Below are 15,105 nucleotides of genomic sequence, written 5' to 3'. Positions count from 1 at the left end.
TTGACACACAGCTCTTGCACTCATGTACTTCTTTGTACCTGCTGTCACTGTTGTTAAGAGTTTGTGCCAGGACAAAAAAATCGCAAGACAAATTATTGAAATGAATGAGACATATTATGTTCGACAATGAATTTAGAGTTCCTCTAGAAAGAAGGAGATTTCGAAGAAATAAAGAGAGATGTCTCATTTTTTACTCAGAAGAATCTGTGACGCAGTCAAACCTGCCAGCATCATCCAGCAGATGGAGTCCTTAAAATGCTGTTACAGTTGTTAATTCATTGGGACAATAATACAATGCTATCTGCCTGTTTTCCTCAATGTGCGGCGCTTTTAAACTTAAAACAAGATACAGATAGAATTTCTAATCAAACCCTTTTTCATCTAACAAATACTATATAAAATGTGCATAAAAAACCCTTTTCCATGTATGACCCTCACTAATCAACTTAAAACCTTGACAGGTTCCATTCACATTAGCCAATTACCAATGAGAATACAGACGCACGATAGCATTATTAAAATAGGAGGCTAAGGTATCAACGTTAAAATTAATAAGCTCAGTACTCAAGTAAAAGTGCAAAAGTACTCAAAGTCCAGAAGTAAAAAACCTATTTTAAACAACACTGATTAGGGTAATAATGGCCAAACATGTACAGTAATTAATAAATATAGCAGTCAAAGGTCACTGTTGGTAAAGGTGGATCTCGCTACCGGGGACAATTTAAGAAAAAGAAAAGTTGCTGCCTAAAGAGACGTGAGTGACAGCAGCACAGCGCAATTAAAGCTAAAAAAAAAAACTAGCTTTGTGTCACAACCTGGCTCAACAGTATGCGACAAAGAAGGGAGGCCACGCAAGGTTCTCAAGTAACTCAACATATTTTAATTGAGTATATAAAGAGTCATGTTGTCTTTGTGAGCAATTCAGTGTTGTATGCAATGTTGGATGGAAAGTGTAAAAGACATGTAGACAAAACAAAAGAGAACTCAGCAAGCGGGTCCAGGGGAAGAGGGGCATCCTAAATAGGAACCTCAACCTAAGTGACACAGGTGTACGGCAAGTCTAAATCTCAGCTCCATCCACTGGCTTCCTGGAAAACAAGGAAAAACACAGCCACGCACACGGAGAAAGACAGAACCCAGATCTGGCTTAGGCCATCACACTTAACAAAAAAAAAGACATCTGGCAATTTTCAAGTTTAGTCAAGTTTCCTACTGTAAGTCTACAATGTTGAGTATTTCCAATTTTTAATAACATATTTGAATATATACAAGTGGATGATCCTCATTTAAAAAAATATTATGACATTATTAAAGATTTTGTGCTAATGTAGCTCTTTCCTCCACAGGGTCTTTGGTTTGAGAGGGTCAGTGGTTACTGACAAAAATACATCCCCTCTGCTTTTCAGACCCAGACATGTCCTTTTCTCTTTGATATATGCGAGATGCCAGTCATTACATGTGTAGCACAAACACAGACACATTTGAACACCAGCAGCACTAAACCAGACTACAGCAGTCCCCATAGCAACAGAGGAGAGGATGGGCATCACCACATTGATAAATAAAGATTTAGGATGCTGGAGATTACATCCCAAGCTGTATATAATCATTTAGCATTAAAAAGCCAAACCACAGAGCACACCAACAATTCTGATTCATGTCAGAGCTGGAAACCTATATTCCAGTTGCCCCCAATTTTCCAACATCAGATATGGTACAGTCCACCCTCATACGAAAACCTTCTTCTATGGCCTCCCCCTCCCTCACTCTGGCAGGTACCACTCACTGCCAAAGGGGTGATCTTATCCATCCACCACAAATCTAGTGCTCATTGTGGAAGAATTGCAGTGCAGTGGACTGTACAGAGCAGGGTACCATCCAGGCTGTTGTCTGTAAGGGGTGGGGTCCGGCTACGCTAATACCACCAAACATAAGCTCACAGAGTGACACAGACAGGAGATAAAAGGGAGAAAAAAAGAGAGAGAAGAGGGGGGAAGATTGCACCTGAAGAGGAATATAATACGGGTAAGGAGATAAGGGGGTGGATGGAAGGGGGTGGGAGTGTGGGGGGGGGGGGGGGGGGGGGCAATGTGGAAAGGTCCAGAATGGTTCAAACAGATTCGCTCCTTTGCTGCTCTGCTTTTTTTCCTGTTCACAATCCATCTGGCTTGATTCCTTAGCAATCTGTGACTGGTATTGTTAATAATTTCATGAATACTGTTATTTCTTTCTTTGATATTTCTGTGTGTATATTCTTGGCTATGGGAGAATCTGCAGGCCATGGTGAATAAAATCTGATCCCTTGGCCCATTTTACATGCTTCTGTGAAGACTGTTCTGTTTTTTTCCCCATTTACATTATGGGGCAAATGGGCCAATTCTATGACATAATATTGACCAATATTTAAAATTCTTTGCAGACAAAGCTGGATAATGAGATAAATAGGTGATGATAGCTTTTGTCATGCGTTACGGTGCTATTAACTGTAACGTGTGTAAAGTTCACTAAAATACACATGTGTAGCTCCCTTATTAATCTAAGAATGATGGGGTGTGTAAATAAGCCCTCACAACATTTTCTGAATGTTTTTTATAAAAACAAAGGGCAAAGAGCAGTAGATCAAATATTCCTGGCGAGTAGAGCTTTAAGGAGTTTGGCTACTAATACAAAAAAAAAGTCCAAAATCTACTGATGTACCTGTGTTTCAATCTTGTCACAATCCACAAAATGTTGCTGTGTTTGCATCCAGGATGAAAGGAGACACCCCAGTGAACAGCACCATGAGTGTCGGCCAAGCCAGAAAACTGGTGGAGCAACTGAAGATAGAGGCGAGTTTCTGTAGGATAAAGGTAAGACAAGCTTGACACCTCAGTTTCACATAGGACCCTTAGTAGTGCATCACTCTAAAGCATGAATGAAAATAGAATGATCACAGACGAACACAGGGGACGTTTTTAAAGTCCCGTTGTTGTTGTGTTGCCGAATGGTACAGCTTCTATCATATTCCCATGTCACCTTGCCTCTTTAAAAAGAAGACCAATGCTCATAATATTATGTTTGTAGAGACAGTTTATGTCTTCAGAGTTGTGAGCTACAAGCTTAAAACCATTTATGATACTGTATTCAGAAAATGATTTGCCTATGCACCAAACAAGGTCCATTTACCTTTCAGGTTCAGTAAATTCATATTTATGATTCTTCTGCTTCCCACTCAGTTTTTCTTCTGTTGTTGGCTGCATTGACTGTTCTTGTCTTCATTTCCTGTTACTCTTGTGTTCATGTGATAGGTCAGCAGACACACACACACACATCCAGTTACCTTTAAGTAGATCAGTAAGTTTTGTCCTCTCATCCTGTTAGAAATATTTATAAAACCATGTCAATTGAGTAACATTAAAAATTCTCATTTTATGTTTATCTAAGTAAAGGCTTAAAACCGGCAAACATGAACTGACGAAGGGCTTTTGCATGGAGACGTTTAATATTAGGACCAGGGTGTTTGGAATGACTTGCAACACAGAGACAAAGAATTGAAAACATACTGGGAAAAATATATTTAAAAAGCGGACTTCAAAATGATTTCTGAGGAAATTAAATGGAAATCAATTATCATATATCCTCAGCTGTAAAACCAGTACTAATAGTTCAGAAGGATCATACTAACAGAGCATGTACAGCACTATATTACCAAAAACATGTCACAGGAAAAGACATGCCAGATTTACTTTGTATACAAGTTGATATCTTTTTTAAAGAATTTTTCAGGTGTCCCTAAATAGCCAGGTGCCCATAAACACTGAGCACTGCAGGTCTTGCTTGTTGTAATAATTCTCCCTGATTGCAGTGGCCTTTTAAAGATACGTTTTCAGGTGACAAAATGTTTTCAGGGAATTATCTGAACCTAATCAACAGTCTACATTAATCAAACCCAGTAGGTTCCTCCAAATGTTCCCCCTTTGTGTCTTCCAGGACAAAGGTTTTATGGTGAGCTGCCCTGGAAAGACAATAGCAAAAAGGGAATTTTGTCGCTAATCTCTTACACTGAAAGTGCTTAAAGAAATAATCATGAATATTCCTCCTGTACATTATGCATTTGGAAAACCCTCAAATCAGAGGATAAACATTGATTTTGATTCTGTGCATTACTCATGGTTGAACAGCAGAACAACAGAACTAAATGTGATCATCCTCGCCTCCAGGTGTCAAAAGCAGCAGCCGACCTGATGGCGTACTGCGACGCACACGCCTGTGATGATCCCCTGATCACCCCTGTGCCCACCTCAGAGAACCCTTTCAGGGAGAAGAAGTTCTTCTGCGCTCTGCTTTAAGACAAATCAGGGATTGTTGTGATTATAAGTACAGCTGTACATGATGTACATGTATGTACAGTGTGTACGTGTACTTCCAATCAAAATAAGACATCAATGTACTATAGTAACCTTGCATAAAAGCTGCCGATGTAAATTACAGAATCAAGTACAAAATGTCTTGATCTAAGTTCTTTAACATTTATCAAGAGGAAGACAGACAATATCTAACATGGGAATTTCAAAATTTAAATGTTAAAGCAGTAGTTATTACTGTCAAGACCTAAAAAGAGAAGATTATATATATCTAAAGATAGGAAATAAACAAAAAAAAAATCATTTCATGCTCATATTTATATTACAGGTAACTGCCAAAAGAGGACAACATGACGACATGCTCCACTAGTCACAGGTTCACATTCGCATGCAGCATTTGAAACACTTTAACTGGGACACTAAAGTCCCACATTAGGTCAATGAATTGTGCTGGTGCTACATGTATCAGATGCTGCTCTGATAGGTCAGAGCTGTCACTTCATCCAAAACACGGTGAACTTCCTATACATCTGAGATCCAGCAAGTCAATTTCACATATGGTGAAAATGATAAACTATCTTATGTAATTAACATTTTCTTTGGATGACACCGTTTTCATTTGGTAACGACGTGTAGCTGAAGTAATACTTCAGTACTTTAAATGGACGTCTTCATACGTAACACATTTGTAGACTGTCCTGCAGAGCTGCATCTAATGTATTAATATATTTTGTATTCATTGGTCACAGGTGTTTCCTCTGTTTTGGCACTTACTTGTACTGACAACAGTTGTTTCAGTGATTATTATCACAGAATCAATTCCCTCAAGGTTTTACTAAGATTTCAGCATTTTTCTCATTTCTATAGTGTTGCTGTAGTGTGTATGTGGATGTGTGTGTGTGTGTATGCATAGGTGCTACTGGGAAATTTAAGCAACAATTCTGAGCATCTCATCACTGTCATATCAAGATTTTGTAGTTCAATAGCACATAGACCCAAACAACATTCCAGGGGTATTGGACATTAGGAATACTACAATGTTAGCCATTCGAACTACATTAAATCTGTGATTTGGTTTGGAAGCTGTGACATTAAGAATTTATTTCTTTGATGCAAAAAATACAGTTAAAATATAGTTTACAGACAGGTGTACACCATCATTTGAACTGATCAGGTCTGCAAGGTTCTTCAGAGCAGAGGGGTTCTTCCAAAGTCAGAAAACTGGCCTAACACTTCTGCTTATTTGTGCCAGTTGGACACTTTCAAGAGAAAAGGTTTCACTTTCTTCACTGTTATTTCTGAGTTTCTATCAGTAGGGGCCATTGTTTAGTTCGGTTCATTCATTCCTACAGTCCTAAACAGAACAATATGCTTCTTGGTAAGATGAATCTTGGGAGCCCCTGCTCTGAACCATTTCAACAATTAAGCAATGTCATTTCAAAGTCTCACAAATATAACATTTTGAAGCTTCGGCAAACTAACAAAGAAGGCAACCATGGAATTTGAAGCACTGAAATAAAACTTTCTGTAATCAAAAGTTTTCTCTCATATGTGGTTTTGGTAAAGATTTCATCTGAAATGAACATGAGAAAAAAAAAAAAAAAGGACAAATTTGCTACTTGCCTTTAATTTTTTAATAACAATATAAAAACGGAAGTTTTCACAGTCAAATGCAGACAGTGTTTTACAATGAGCCACTACACAATGACTACATCTTCATATAGCTGGTGACAGCAAAAATGAATTAGTACTATGAGGTTCTGTGATTTTTAAAATACACTATTTGAAAGTTAATCTGATTAAAAGAAATGTTTTCGTTTGCATGAATTAAGGCAACGTTTAAAATCGTAAATGAAAAGTTGAGACATTAAGACCTGACCTACGGCAGGTTGTTACAAAATGCCTAGTGTGGTGTTTTGTCTTAATTTTAAAAAAGCGGAAAATCCGATCTGTTATTTAGCCTTTTTCCCATTGGAGGCAATTAAAATACTTATTCCAAGTCAAGTAATAGGTTTGATGGATTGGATTTGCCTCATCTGTTGGTATTTTTATTTGCAGAATGAGAAACACTGGTAATCAATGATGTTGTTTGCCAGGATTGCTTCCATGTGGTTTTGCTCAGTTAAAACAGAATTTGGGTTTTCCTTTACAGGGCAGCCATTAAAGTATTTAAAGAGTTGTTAAACACAAGTCTGAGACTATTGACCATGGAAGAGTGAAAGAGAAGACACCTACACACTAACTCAAACCAGAAATCTATTCAAACGTGAGGTTTCAATAAAATTTGCATCTTTGTCAGGTCATGCATTTGCCATTTTTGTCGAAAACTTTTAGTCCACTCCTCAGCAAGACACGTTTTTGTCAGCATCTTTATTTATACATTTCCATCTTCAGGGTCAAACAAATTTAGTTCAAAGCTCACGTCTAACCATTTGCTTTGCTATATGCAGAATCAAACATTTTGTTACATTAAAACACCTTTGCAAAGACCGCTGTTAGAGTTAACATTTCTGTCTGCAAGACATTTTAAAATTGACAACCCACCTTTAGCAGAAATCATTTAAACATTTTGGTGCACTTGGAGCACATGACTAAATTGTAATGATGTGCTATATAAAAAACAATACATCTTACATTAACCTTTCAATGGCATTAAAAATAGGCCAACTGTGTAAAAAGCCCAAATATTGCATGTAGGCACAAATATTTTTCTACATTAAACACAAGGAAAATTTCACCTTGAAATGGAAGATATCACAGCTATTCTGCAGAACAAACAGGAAATATTAAGCTTAAAACGGCGAATTGAATGAGCTGTTAGTTTAAAATTCAGCCTGAACAAAATTACATACTGTATTGCAAGGATCTTGGGCAGAAACAATAATATGAATATGGGCACATTTTATTCTAACAGATTCTTTAAGTTATCGCAGATTTTTGACTTGCCAAACACAAATAATAATATTTTTAATGACTGTGAGAAAATGTCTTAGTGTCGCAGCCAGGCTCAGGTGCATGGCTGGCTCGGTAACATCACCCAATGTTAAACCCAAATAGAAAGTTGTCTTTAATAGTATTAGTTATGCCTATATATTTACTACTATGACTAGTCAAAATATGTCCAGCAAAAATTAGCCACTGACAGTGGGGAGATGTTACAGGGATTTAGAAATGTCACGTTGTAAATATCCACCAAATATTTATTTAATGGCAATTTTTAAAAAATGACAGAATTGCTGATTATTACTGTAAACCTGCTTGTCAAAGGTCTCGAGAATGTCGTGTTAATTCACATTTTGAGGAGGGTTGCAGGATTTTAGATAAACAGCTTTCGGTATAAATTAAAAACAAGCTGACGCAAATAAACCTCAGTGTGTATGGTGTCAGTTCTTGTATATGATGTAGCTGAATTGAATCAAGATCACTGACGAGGTAATGTACAGTTTGAACTTGAAAAGTAGAAAAAGATTGACTGCTTTATAGGAAGGCGTCACACCATTCTTTAAGACAGCCATAGCAGTCACCTTGTTGTTTTACATTTGCACCACAAGTGTCCTTCAGCCAGTCCCGGAAAAGTTCCTCGTCTTTCTTTAGCACAAGAAACTGCCCGAGGACAACATATGCCTGAGGAGGTAGAGACAAACACGCAATTGAAAACCTAGGTGAGACAGTAATAAAAGTGTTACACTTTACTGACATCAATGTTGAGCAGACATCATTTCGATATCACAGCTTAAAAAGCTGCACAGACAAGTTATTACTAATACAATTACAAATGATAAGGCAGAGGTGTGAAATTGAATGCTGCAACTATTCCTTAGGTATTCTTCTCTCATTTATGTGCCTATAATAAACAACCTCTACTCAAAATGTTTTTTTTTTAATGTGCAGCAAATGCCAGAGGTATTTTTACTGCATCAAAAAAAAAAAATAATCAAATCGATCACCTTGTCAAAACCCTTCTCCTCCAGCCTTTTGCCCAGGACTTCTCCAATCCCTGCAAGAGCCATCACAGGCTTCTCCCCCATTGGCTCGGCCACAAATTCTTTATGTTTTTGCGATGTTGATGACATGGTTGCTTAGTAGGCTGCCACAGATCACGAAGTAAGCTACAACACAAATATATCAAATTACTACAACAAAACATTTTAAATGTTCTGACTGCTTCAAACATTGTTTGCCGTTTTCTTTTTTTATTTGACCAGACAGATAAATTCAATAGAGTGAAGTCCAAGGCATTGTCTTTCAGATCTTATAAACATGAGAGCGATACGACGAAGAGTCCTGGTGATCAGTCACTCAATAACAACTATTGATCTGGATCTAACTTGAAGCCTTGACGTGCTTCTTTTCCAACAGAACAATCAACTTTAAAACATACCCACCACGCTGACTGCTTTGTAGCTTTAATGCTAAAGTTGTAACATTACATCAATGCGTAAGCCAAGCTAAAACTGAATACAAAAATTAGTTATTACCTATTAGAAGTATTTATTAGTTTATAACGTTGCGCCCATGTTTAACCATTATAGTAACGCTAAACTTACAATTGTAGCTAAAAAAAAACATCTAAAGCAAATAGTTAACGTTACTGCTCGTTACAGTTGCAAATGAGTGGGCAACGCCAAATGTTTCACGAATAGTTGAACGAATATTGCCACACCTAGACATTCTACAGAAGACACCCATGTCTGGGTTCACTGAGTCAGGGTCAGGACGCTACTAACTAGCGCTAGGTTAGCATTAGCACGAGTGGCGAATCGCGCGCGCAGTCCAACCAGTGAAACTGCATGAACTAGCACAAGGTTCGCTAACGTTCACTAGCCACACACTACGTTAGTATTTCCACAGAGGTTGCTGCTGCATGTTAGCATGGGATGTCGCTACTGGATTCACGATCCTTCATTAATAATGACAAGATTATTAAGTAAACAAAATTAGCGCAGTTAAGACGGAAGGTCTGCTTAAATTTTAGGTGCATTCAAGTGAACTTATTTAGCCTAGCGTTAATGCTAATGTAGCTTTAATGCCTTTAGCATGCTAACTAGCGCAAAACTTTGCTGCTAATTACTATTTAACGTCGTTTTAATCACGACATATTTTTCGGACTACAGCTATAACTTGTACATTCATTTTAACATACCTCTGAATATCTCCTCTGGTCTGAATACTACCGCAGTCAACAACAGACGACTGTATGGATTCGGTTTCTGTCCAGCCCAGCCACTGGCAACGACCACAATGCAATGCGTCCCTACGTCACGACTTGCGCCCTAAAGCAGCTTTCCCTCATTGTGGACTCGCAGGATAGACAAATCAATCTCTGTCGAACCTGATTCTGGTTTATAGTTTAAACGCAGCTGGTACCCGGTGCAGCATTACTGCCATCTGTTATCTTTATCACTGCCCCATTAACATTCACAGCTTTATGACCTTGATCAGTGGCATTAAATACAATCAGCCAAGTTGTCTTGAAAATTACACTTATAACAATATTATAAAGATTAGCCTACTTACTTTAAAAAGTACATATGCGTCAAAGTACAATGGCCCTTAATAGTTTGTGAACCTTTCAAATTTTCTTGATTTCTGCACAAGCCAAGAAGTCAAGTCCTAAAGCTAAGTAAAGAAAAGCCTGTTAAATAAATGATCCACAAATTTACCAATTTTCATTCCTTGCAATGAAAAATAATCTACAATCTACAATACAATCTGACATACAGTGCATCCAGAAAGCATTCACATTCAATAAAGGTGCTTCAACAAACTATTAAGCAAAGGTGGTGAATAGTACATGTGATTTTTTTTATATTTTTTTATTTTTGATAAATTTGCAGAGATTTCAAACAAACTTCTTTCACATTGTCACTACTGGGTATTGTTTGTAGAATTGTGAGGAAAATAATGAATTTAACCCATTTTGGAATAAGGCTGTAACATAACAAAACATGGAAAAAGTTAAGCGAATAAGTGAATACTTGGCTTGATTTCTAAAGACCTTAGAAGAAAACGTTAATGCTTACTAGCTTGGAAAGTTTAAAAAAACAACTTTGGACTCCACCAGCAGACTGTCAGGCAGATTGTGTGCAAATGGAAAACATTTAACCCCATTGTTACCCTCCTTGTCAAGCAACAAAGATCACACCTAGATTGAGGTATGTCAATCTCACACTACTCTCCTTTCAGCTTATCCTGTGAGTTCAGGGTCACCACAGCGGATCATTGTCCACATGTTGATTTGGCACAGTTTTTACGCCGGATGCCCTTCCTGACGCAACCCTCCCCAATATCTGCCGGGCTTGGACCGGCACTGCACAGCTATTTGGGAAACATGGTGGTGGACTGATCACAATTTAGACCTAATTTGCTGCCTCTGGATCAAAACAATTTGTCATTATAGACAATGGTATATTTTGAGTTGTACAAACATATTCTCTAGGAAAATGTCAGGAAATTCCATCCATAAACTGAAGCGGACTATAAAGTGGATCATGCTTGCAGTGTATGCAAATGTTCCAACCAACATTCCTGAGCTGACGCTGTTTGGTAAGGGGGGTATGTAAATGTATTTACTTTTTTTATTGGGGTTCACTTGTCTAGCTTTAGAACTCATGCAAAAATTGGATTATATTTAAACTGCAGTTAATAATAAATATAAACAATTCTAAAGGGTTCAGAAACTTTCAAGTGCCACTTTATATTGCAGCATGTTTGGTACCCCAGCCTCAAAGGTTCTCTGATGCATTGAGTGTTTAGTACATATTGAAATAATTTATATCTTATGAAAAACACTTTGCATTACCTTGAATCAAAATGTCTTGTGGTAGTGTGGACATGACATGAAAAAAGAATGACACTGGGCTTTAAGCCTCTTTAATCTTTCTTCGTATTAAGCTAAAAGCTGCAGAGTAATGAGATAAAAACTGTAGATTATGTTAACACATACTAAATAGGTTGCATTATGAACAATACAGAAACATTTGATTATGGGTCATTTTTATTTGCATATCCAGTAGAATGCTGTTCGTGTCATCTGTGCACATAAATTTCTTACAGATATTTTCTGACATTAGCATCCACATGACATTTGCATCCATCTCTGGTAAAAGGAGAACTCTGCTTTTGTACTGTTTTGGTTTATTTATTGCAATTATATCAGTGACTCAAAATGTGCAGTGTGGTTAAGTTAGCTCTGAATGAACCTACAGCTCAGACAGAATACTGGAAGCCAGGCTGCAGGTCAGCCCAGTGCCATCAGGCTCCACATTGATCTTCTTAACAACTCCATCTTCCACCAACATAGAATACCTGAAACAGGGCGGAACATTAAAAGAACAAATGAATTTGCAAATAAATTCTGAAAACCACATGATATTATTAATTATTATTATTATTATTATTATTGCAAAACTCATATAGGTGAAGCTGGGATTACCTCTTAGATCGCTTGTTCCCAAGTACCTGCACAATTTGATCACTGTCAAGTAACAGGTCAACTGCCTTCAAAGCAGAGAGAAAAAGACTGATGAGGCTCATAAATCACACAAAAAACAACACACAAACACATCTCGATGTGCTGTGTTAAACTATTTAGTGTTACCTTTGTAAATGCTCCAGTTGGATCAGCCAGCATTCGAACCTGCAGAAGAAACTACTGTAAGTCTGGCTCACCCAGCAATCACCCAGCAACAGTGCAGAGATATTACCTTCTATAACCCAAATTCCAAAAAAGTTGGGAAGATGTCTAAAACTTAATAAAAACAGAAAACAATGATTTGCAAATGTCAGCAATCCACATTTTATTAAAACATAAACAACATATCAGATGTTGAAGCTGAGAAATGTTACCATTTCATGGAAAATATTAGCTCATTTTTAATTTGATGGCAGAAACACATCTCAAAAAAAGTTAGACTAGAGGCAACAAAAGGCTGGAAAAGTAATTGCCTCAAATCAAAAACAAATGGAGAAGCATTTAAAAAATAATAAGGTAATTGGCAACAGGCCAGTAACATGACTGGGTATAAAAGGAGCATATCAGGGAGGCAAAGCCTCTCGAATGTAAAGATGGGCAGAGGTTCACCACTCTGCAAGAAACTGCATCTAAAAATGTTCTAACACTTTCAGAAAAATATTCCTCAACATAAAATTGCGAAGATTTTATATATTCCACTACACTACATAAAATAATCAAACGATTCATAGAATCAGGAGGAATCTCTTTGCGCAAGGGACAAGGTCAAAGGTGATCTCTGGGCGTGTTATTTGGGCCCCTAGGCGGGACTGGCGATTCTCAACTGGACATCACTGCATGGGCCCAGAAACACTGCCAGAAATCACTGTCAGTGAACACGGTTTGCTGTGAAATCCACAAATGTAAGTTGAAGCTATATCAGGCAAAGAAAAAAAACATATGTGAACACGATCCAGAAATGCTGCTATGTTCTTTGGGTTAAACCTTATTTTTAATGGCCTGAGACAAAACGGAAAACTGTTCTGTGGTCAGATAAATCAAAATTTGAAATTTTTTTGGTAATGTTGAAAATGTTTGAAAATGTTTTTGGAAGCCATGGGGAGGAAAGAGGAGAGGGACCATCCAGCTTGTTATCCGCCGACAATTCAAAACCCTGCATCTCTAAAGGTATAGGGGAGCATTAGTGCCTATTGGCATTGGAAGCTTAGATATCTGGATGCTGAAAAGTACATATTGGTTTCATAGCAACATATGCTCCTGATCATAGGAACATAAGATTCCTGATCGAATGCCCCAATACACATTATCAGTAATCATTCACAGCTTCTTATTATAATCATCCACAGAACATGAGGTTGAAACTTTTGCCCAAATTTGAGTCGACACGCACTGTCACAGAAGTTGTTCACACACAAACATCATAGTTCAAACCTTGCCAACTGCTCCATGCTCCTTCCCCCATGCAGCCATAACAAATACGTCATTGACAGAAATGCATGCAATCTCCTGTATGCCTTTACTCTTCAAATCATCAGCCTGCTGCACAAAACCTGGGAGGTGAGTCTGAAAGGAAAAAAAAAAAACCAGTTCAACTAGTGCACAGATACGTTTGCACAAGACATGGAAAGCAGAAGTATAAGCGTGGAGTCACCTTTGAGCAACCAGGGGTAAAAGCACCAGGTACAGCAAAGAGGACTCCCTTCTTTCCGCTAAAGACCTGATCCATAGCCACCTTATTTCCAGGCTCCCCCTCCTGGACTTCCACTGCTGGGAGATGTTCACCAATCTGAGGAATGTAGACAAAGTTTATTACAAGGATCCAAGGAAAGATTACTTCAAAAAAAATAACAGCCATTGTTCTGGAAACTGAAAACATTGCCTCTTAGATCATCCTCAGAGATATGACAGTGCACCACTGGAGGCGACATGTCACCACATGCAGATGCAAGGCTCTGCTTAAAATGGCCCGTTTTGCTTTTTTAATAGATTCATTATTTTGCTGACTATTTTGCTGTGTGGAAGCCTCCACAACAAGGGCTAATGATTTTACAGAAATCTGGGAAATAACGCTAGAGCCATATTTTCAACTAATGAATAATTATTTTTGTTGTAACTCCTCGGACTAAAGTAGTTTAAACATAATTTGGACTAAAGCTAAAAGAGGACATCACAGATTTGAATTAAACACAGGCTTTGTACAGTATGTTAACTATCCGTTTGCTTCATGTTACGTTCAAATGAAGAGTAGAGATGTTGAGGAGGCTGCTGGTGAAGCTGTAAAAGCTCGTGTGTGTGTAAACAAACTAATGTATTCGCCGCTTGCAACTGTCAACATGGCGACGAGTCGAAGACAGGACGGTGAACCGCAGACGAACCATATAATCATGCAGTTAGCTTAGTGTCGAGACGCTGCTCCCTTATAAGCCGCGCAGTTAGCGCCGGCAGCTAACGTTAGCCAAACACATGCAAATCTTACCTGTATTGGCATTTTGGTGGTGGGAGAAGTGTGCAGGAGCCTGGCGGACGGGCGGAGACGGACGCCGCTGCTGATGACGCTTCTGATGGATAACATCCTAGCTGGCTATGTCACTAGCTACCGTTGCGGGGTTTGTGGGATGTGGCGGCTGTTGCGTTTATACGCACATGCACAACTCAACCACACTTACTCAAGACTTAACGCCAGTCACCTCCCACATTTAGTTTGGCTATTGGTCCTTAGCCCAGCTTCCAAATCTGGGGCTGCTAAATCTTAATTACTGCGCCATCTGCTAACGTTAGCAAGAAGCCATATGTGTAATGTAGGATTTGTTACAGTGATCTACAACACTGCTGAAAAAAGCTAAAGCATTAAAGACTATTTGTAAAAGCCCTGGCGGACTGGTTAGAGAAAATGTACTAACCTAAAAGTAAAATATTTGACAAGGTAAATCTGCATTGTGCTGGGCACTGTCATAATATTGTATGTTACTGTTAGACCTAGTTTTTTCTTCTGTGTTGACATATTTCACACCCTATCAAAAGCAGACTCAATCCTTATGAGACTAAATTGAGGGACACTTCCCTTGAGTATGTGCTGTTTCACTTGACTGACACCTGCAGTCAAAGGTGATGGCAACAGATAAACATATAAATTGTAATTGTACTTGTTTAAAGGGTCTATCATGGTTTGACTCACAGGATCAGTTTCTCTATTCGGAAATTGCATGTGACGTCCATTCAATACTTCTGTTGTCATCAACCTTTGAAGGCCTGTCTGCATCATAAACAAAGATTGTGTCCAAACGTGAT

At 38.2% G+C, this 15,105-nt stretch overlaps 3 protein-coding genes across 4 annotated transcripts in view; 1 reads left to right on the top strand and 2 right to left on the bottom strand.

Moving 5' to 3' along the window:
* Positions 1-5,954, top strand: part of si:dkey-175m17.7 (uncharacterized) — a 29,810-nt gene extending 23,856 nt beyond the window's left edge. Inside the window, exons 6-7 of the mRNA XM_067494896.1 lie at positions 2,750-2,849; positions 4,200-5,954. Of these exons, the coding sequence (XP_067350997.1) occupies positions 2,750-2,849; positions 4,200-4,328 (229 nt within the window). The 3' untranslated portion in view covers positions 4,329-5,954. The remainder of the gene's footprint in view (positions 1-2,749; positions 2,850-4,199) is intronic.
* Positions 5,955-6,694: 740 nt separating this feature from the next.
* Positions 6,695-9,635, bottom strand: banf1 (BAF nuclear assembly factor 1). 2 transcript variants are annotated; one of them, XM_067494893.1, is made up of 4 exons: positions 9,487-9,635; positions 8,291-8,452; positions 7,868-7,967; positions 6,695-7,108 (listed from the first exon to the last, which is right to left on the bottom strand). In XM_067494893.1, the coding sequence occupies exons 2-4, from the start codon at positions 8,414-8,416 to the stop codon at positions 7,104-7,106; spliced, it is 231 nt and encodes a 76-aa protein (XP_067350994.1). In that variant the 5' UTR covers positions 8,417-8,452; positions 9,487-9,635; the 3' UTR covers positions 6,695-7,103. The 2 variants fall into 2 exon arrangements, with proteins under 2 accessions (XP_067350994.1, XP_067350993.1); XM_067494892.1 differs by having other exon boundaries at positions 6,695-7,967.
* A 1,687-nt stretch (positions 9,636-11,322) lies between these two features.
* prdx5 (peroxiredoxin 5) lies at positions 11,323-14,501 on the bottom strand. The gene is made up of 6 exons (XM_067494890.1): positions 14,294-14,501; positions 13,469-13,603; positions 13,249-13,380; positions 11,944-11,982; positions 11,779-11,843; positions 11,323-11,651 (listed from the first exon to the last, which is right to left on the bottom strand). Exons 1-6 carry the CDS (start codon positions 14,387-14,389, stop codon positions 11,546-11,548), a joined length of 573 nt encoding a protein of 190 aa, XP_067350991.1. The 5' UTR covers positions 14,390-14,501; the 3' UTR covers positions 11,323-11,545.
* Between the last annotated feature and the right edge of the window lie 604 nt (positions 14,502-15,105).

This window comes from Channa argus, chromosome 24 (genome assembly GCF_033026475.1).
Source record: "Channa argus isolate prfri chromosome 24, Channa argus male v1.0, whole genome shotgun sequence".
NCBI classification, from domain to species: domain Eukaryota; kingdom Metazoa; phylum Chordata; class Actinopteri; order Anabantiformes; family Channidae; genus Channa; species Channa argus.
Note: the sequence above shows the minus strand (reverse complement) of the source record. Positions and strands in the feature narration are given on the sequence as shown.

Coding starts and splice junctions, on each gene's coding strand:
- prdx5 (XM_067494890.1), bottom strand. CDS start 14,389: ATGTTATCCATCAGAAGCGTCATCAGCAGCGGCGTCCGTCTCCGCCCG. Junction 13,381..13,468: donor TTACCCCTGGTTGCTCAAAG/GTGACTCCACGC, acceptor TTTTCCTTTCAG/ACTCACCTCCCAGGTTTTGT. Junction 11,844..11,943: donor CAACTGGAGCATTTACAAAG/GTAACACTAAAT, acceptor TCTGCTTTGAAG/GCAGTTGACCTGTTACTTGA.
- banf1 (XM_067494892.1), bottom strand. CDS start 8,416: ATGTCATCAACATCGCAAAAACATAAAGAATTTGTGGCCGAGCCAATG. Junction 7,968..8,290: donor AGGAGAAGGGTTTTGACAAG/GTGATCGATTTG, acceptor CTACCTCCTCAG/GCATATGTTGTCCTCGGGCA.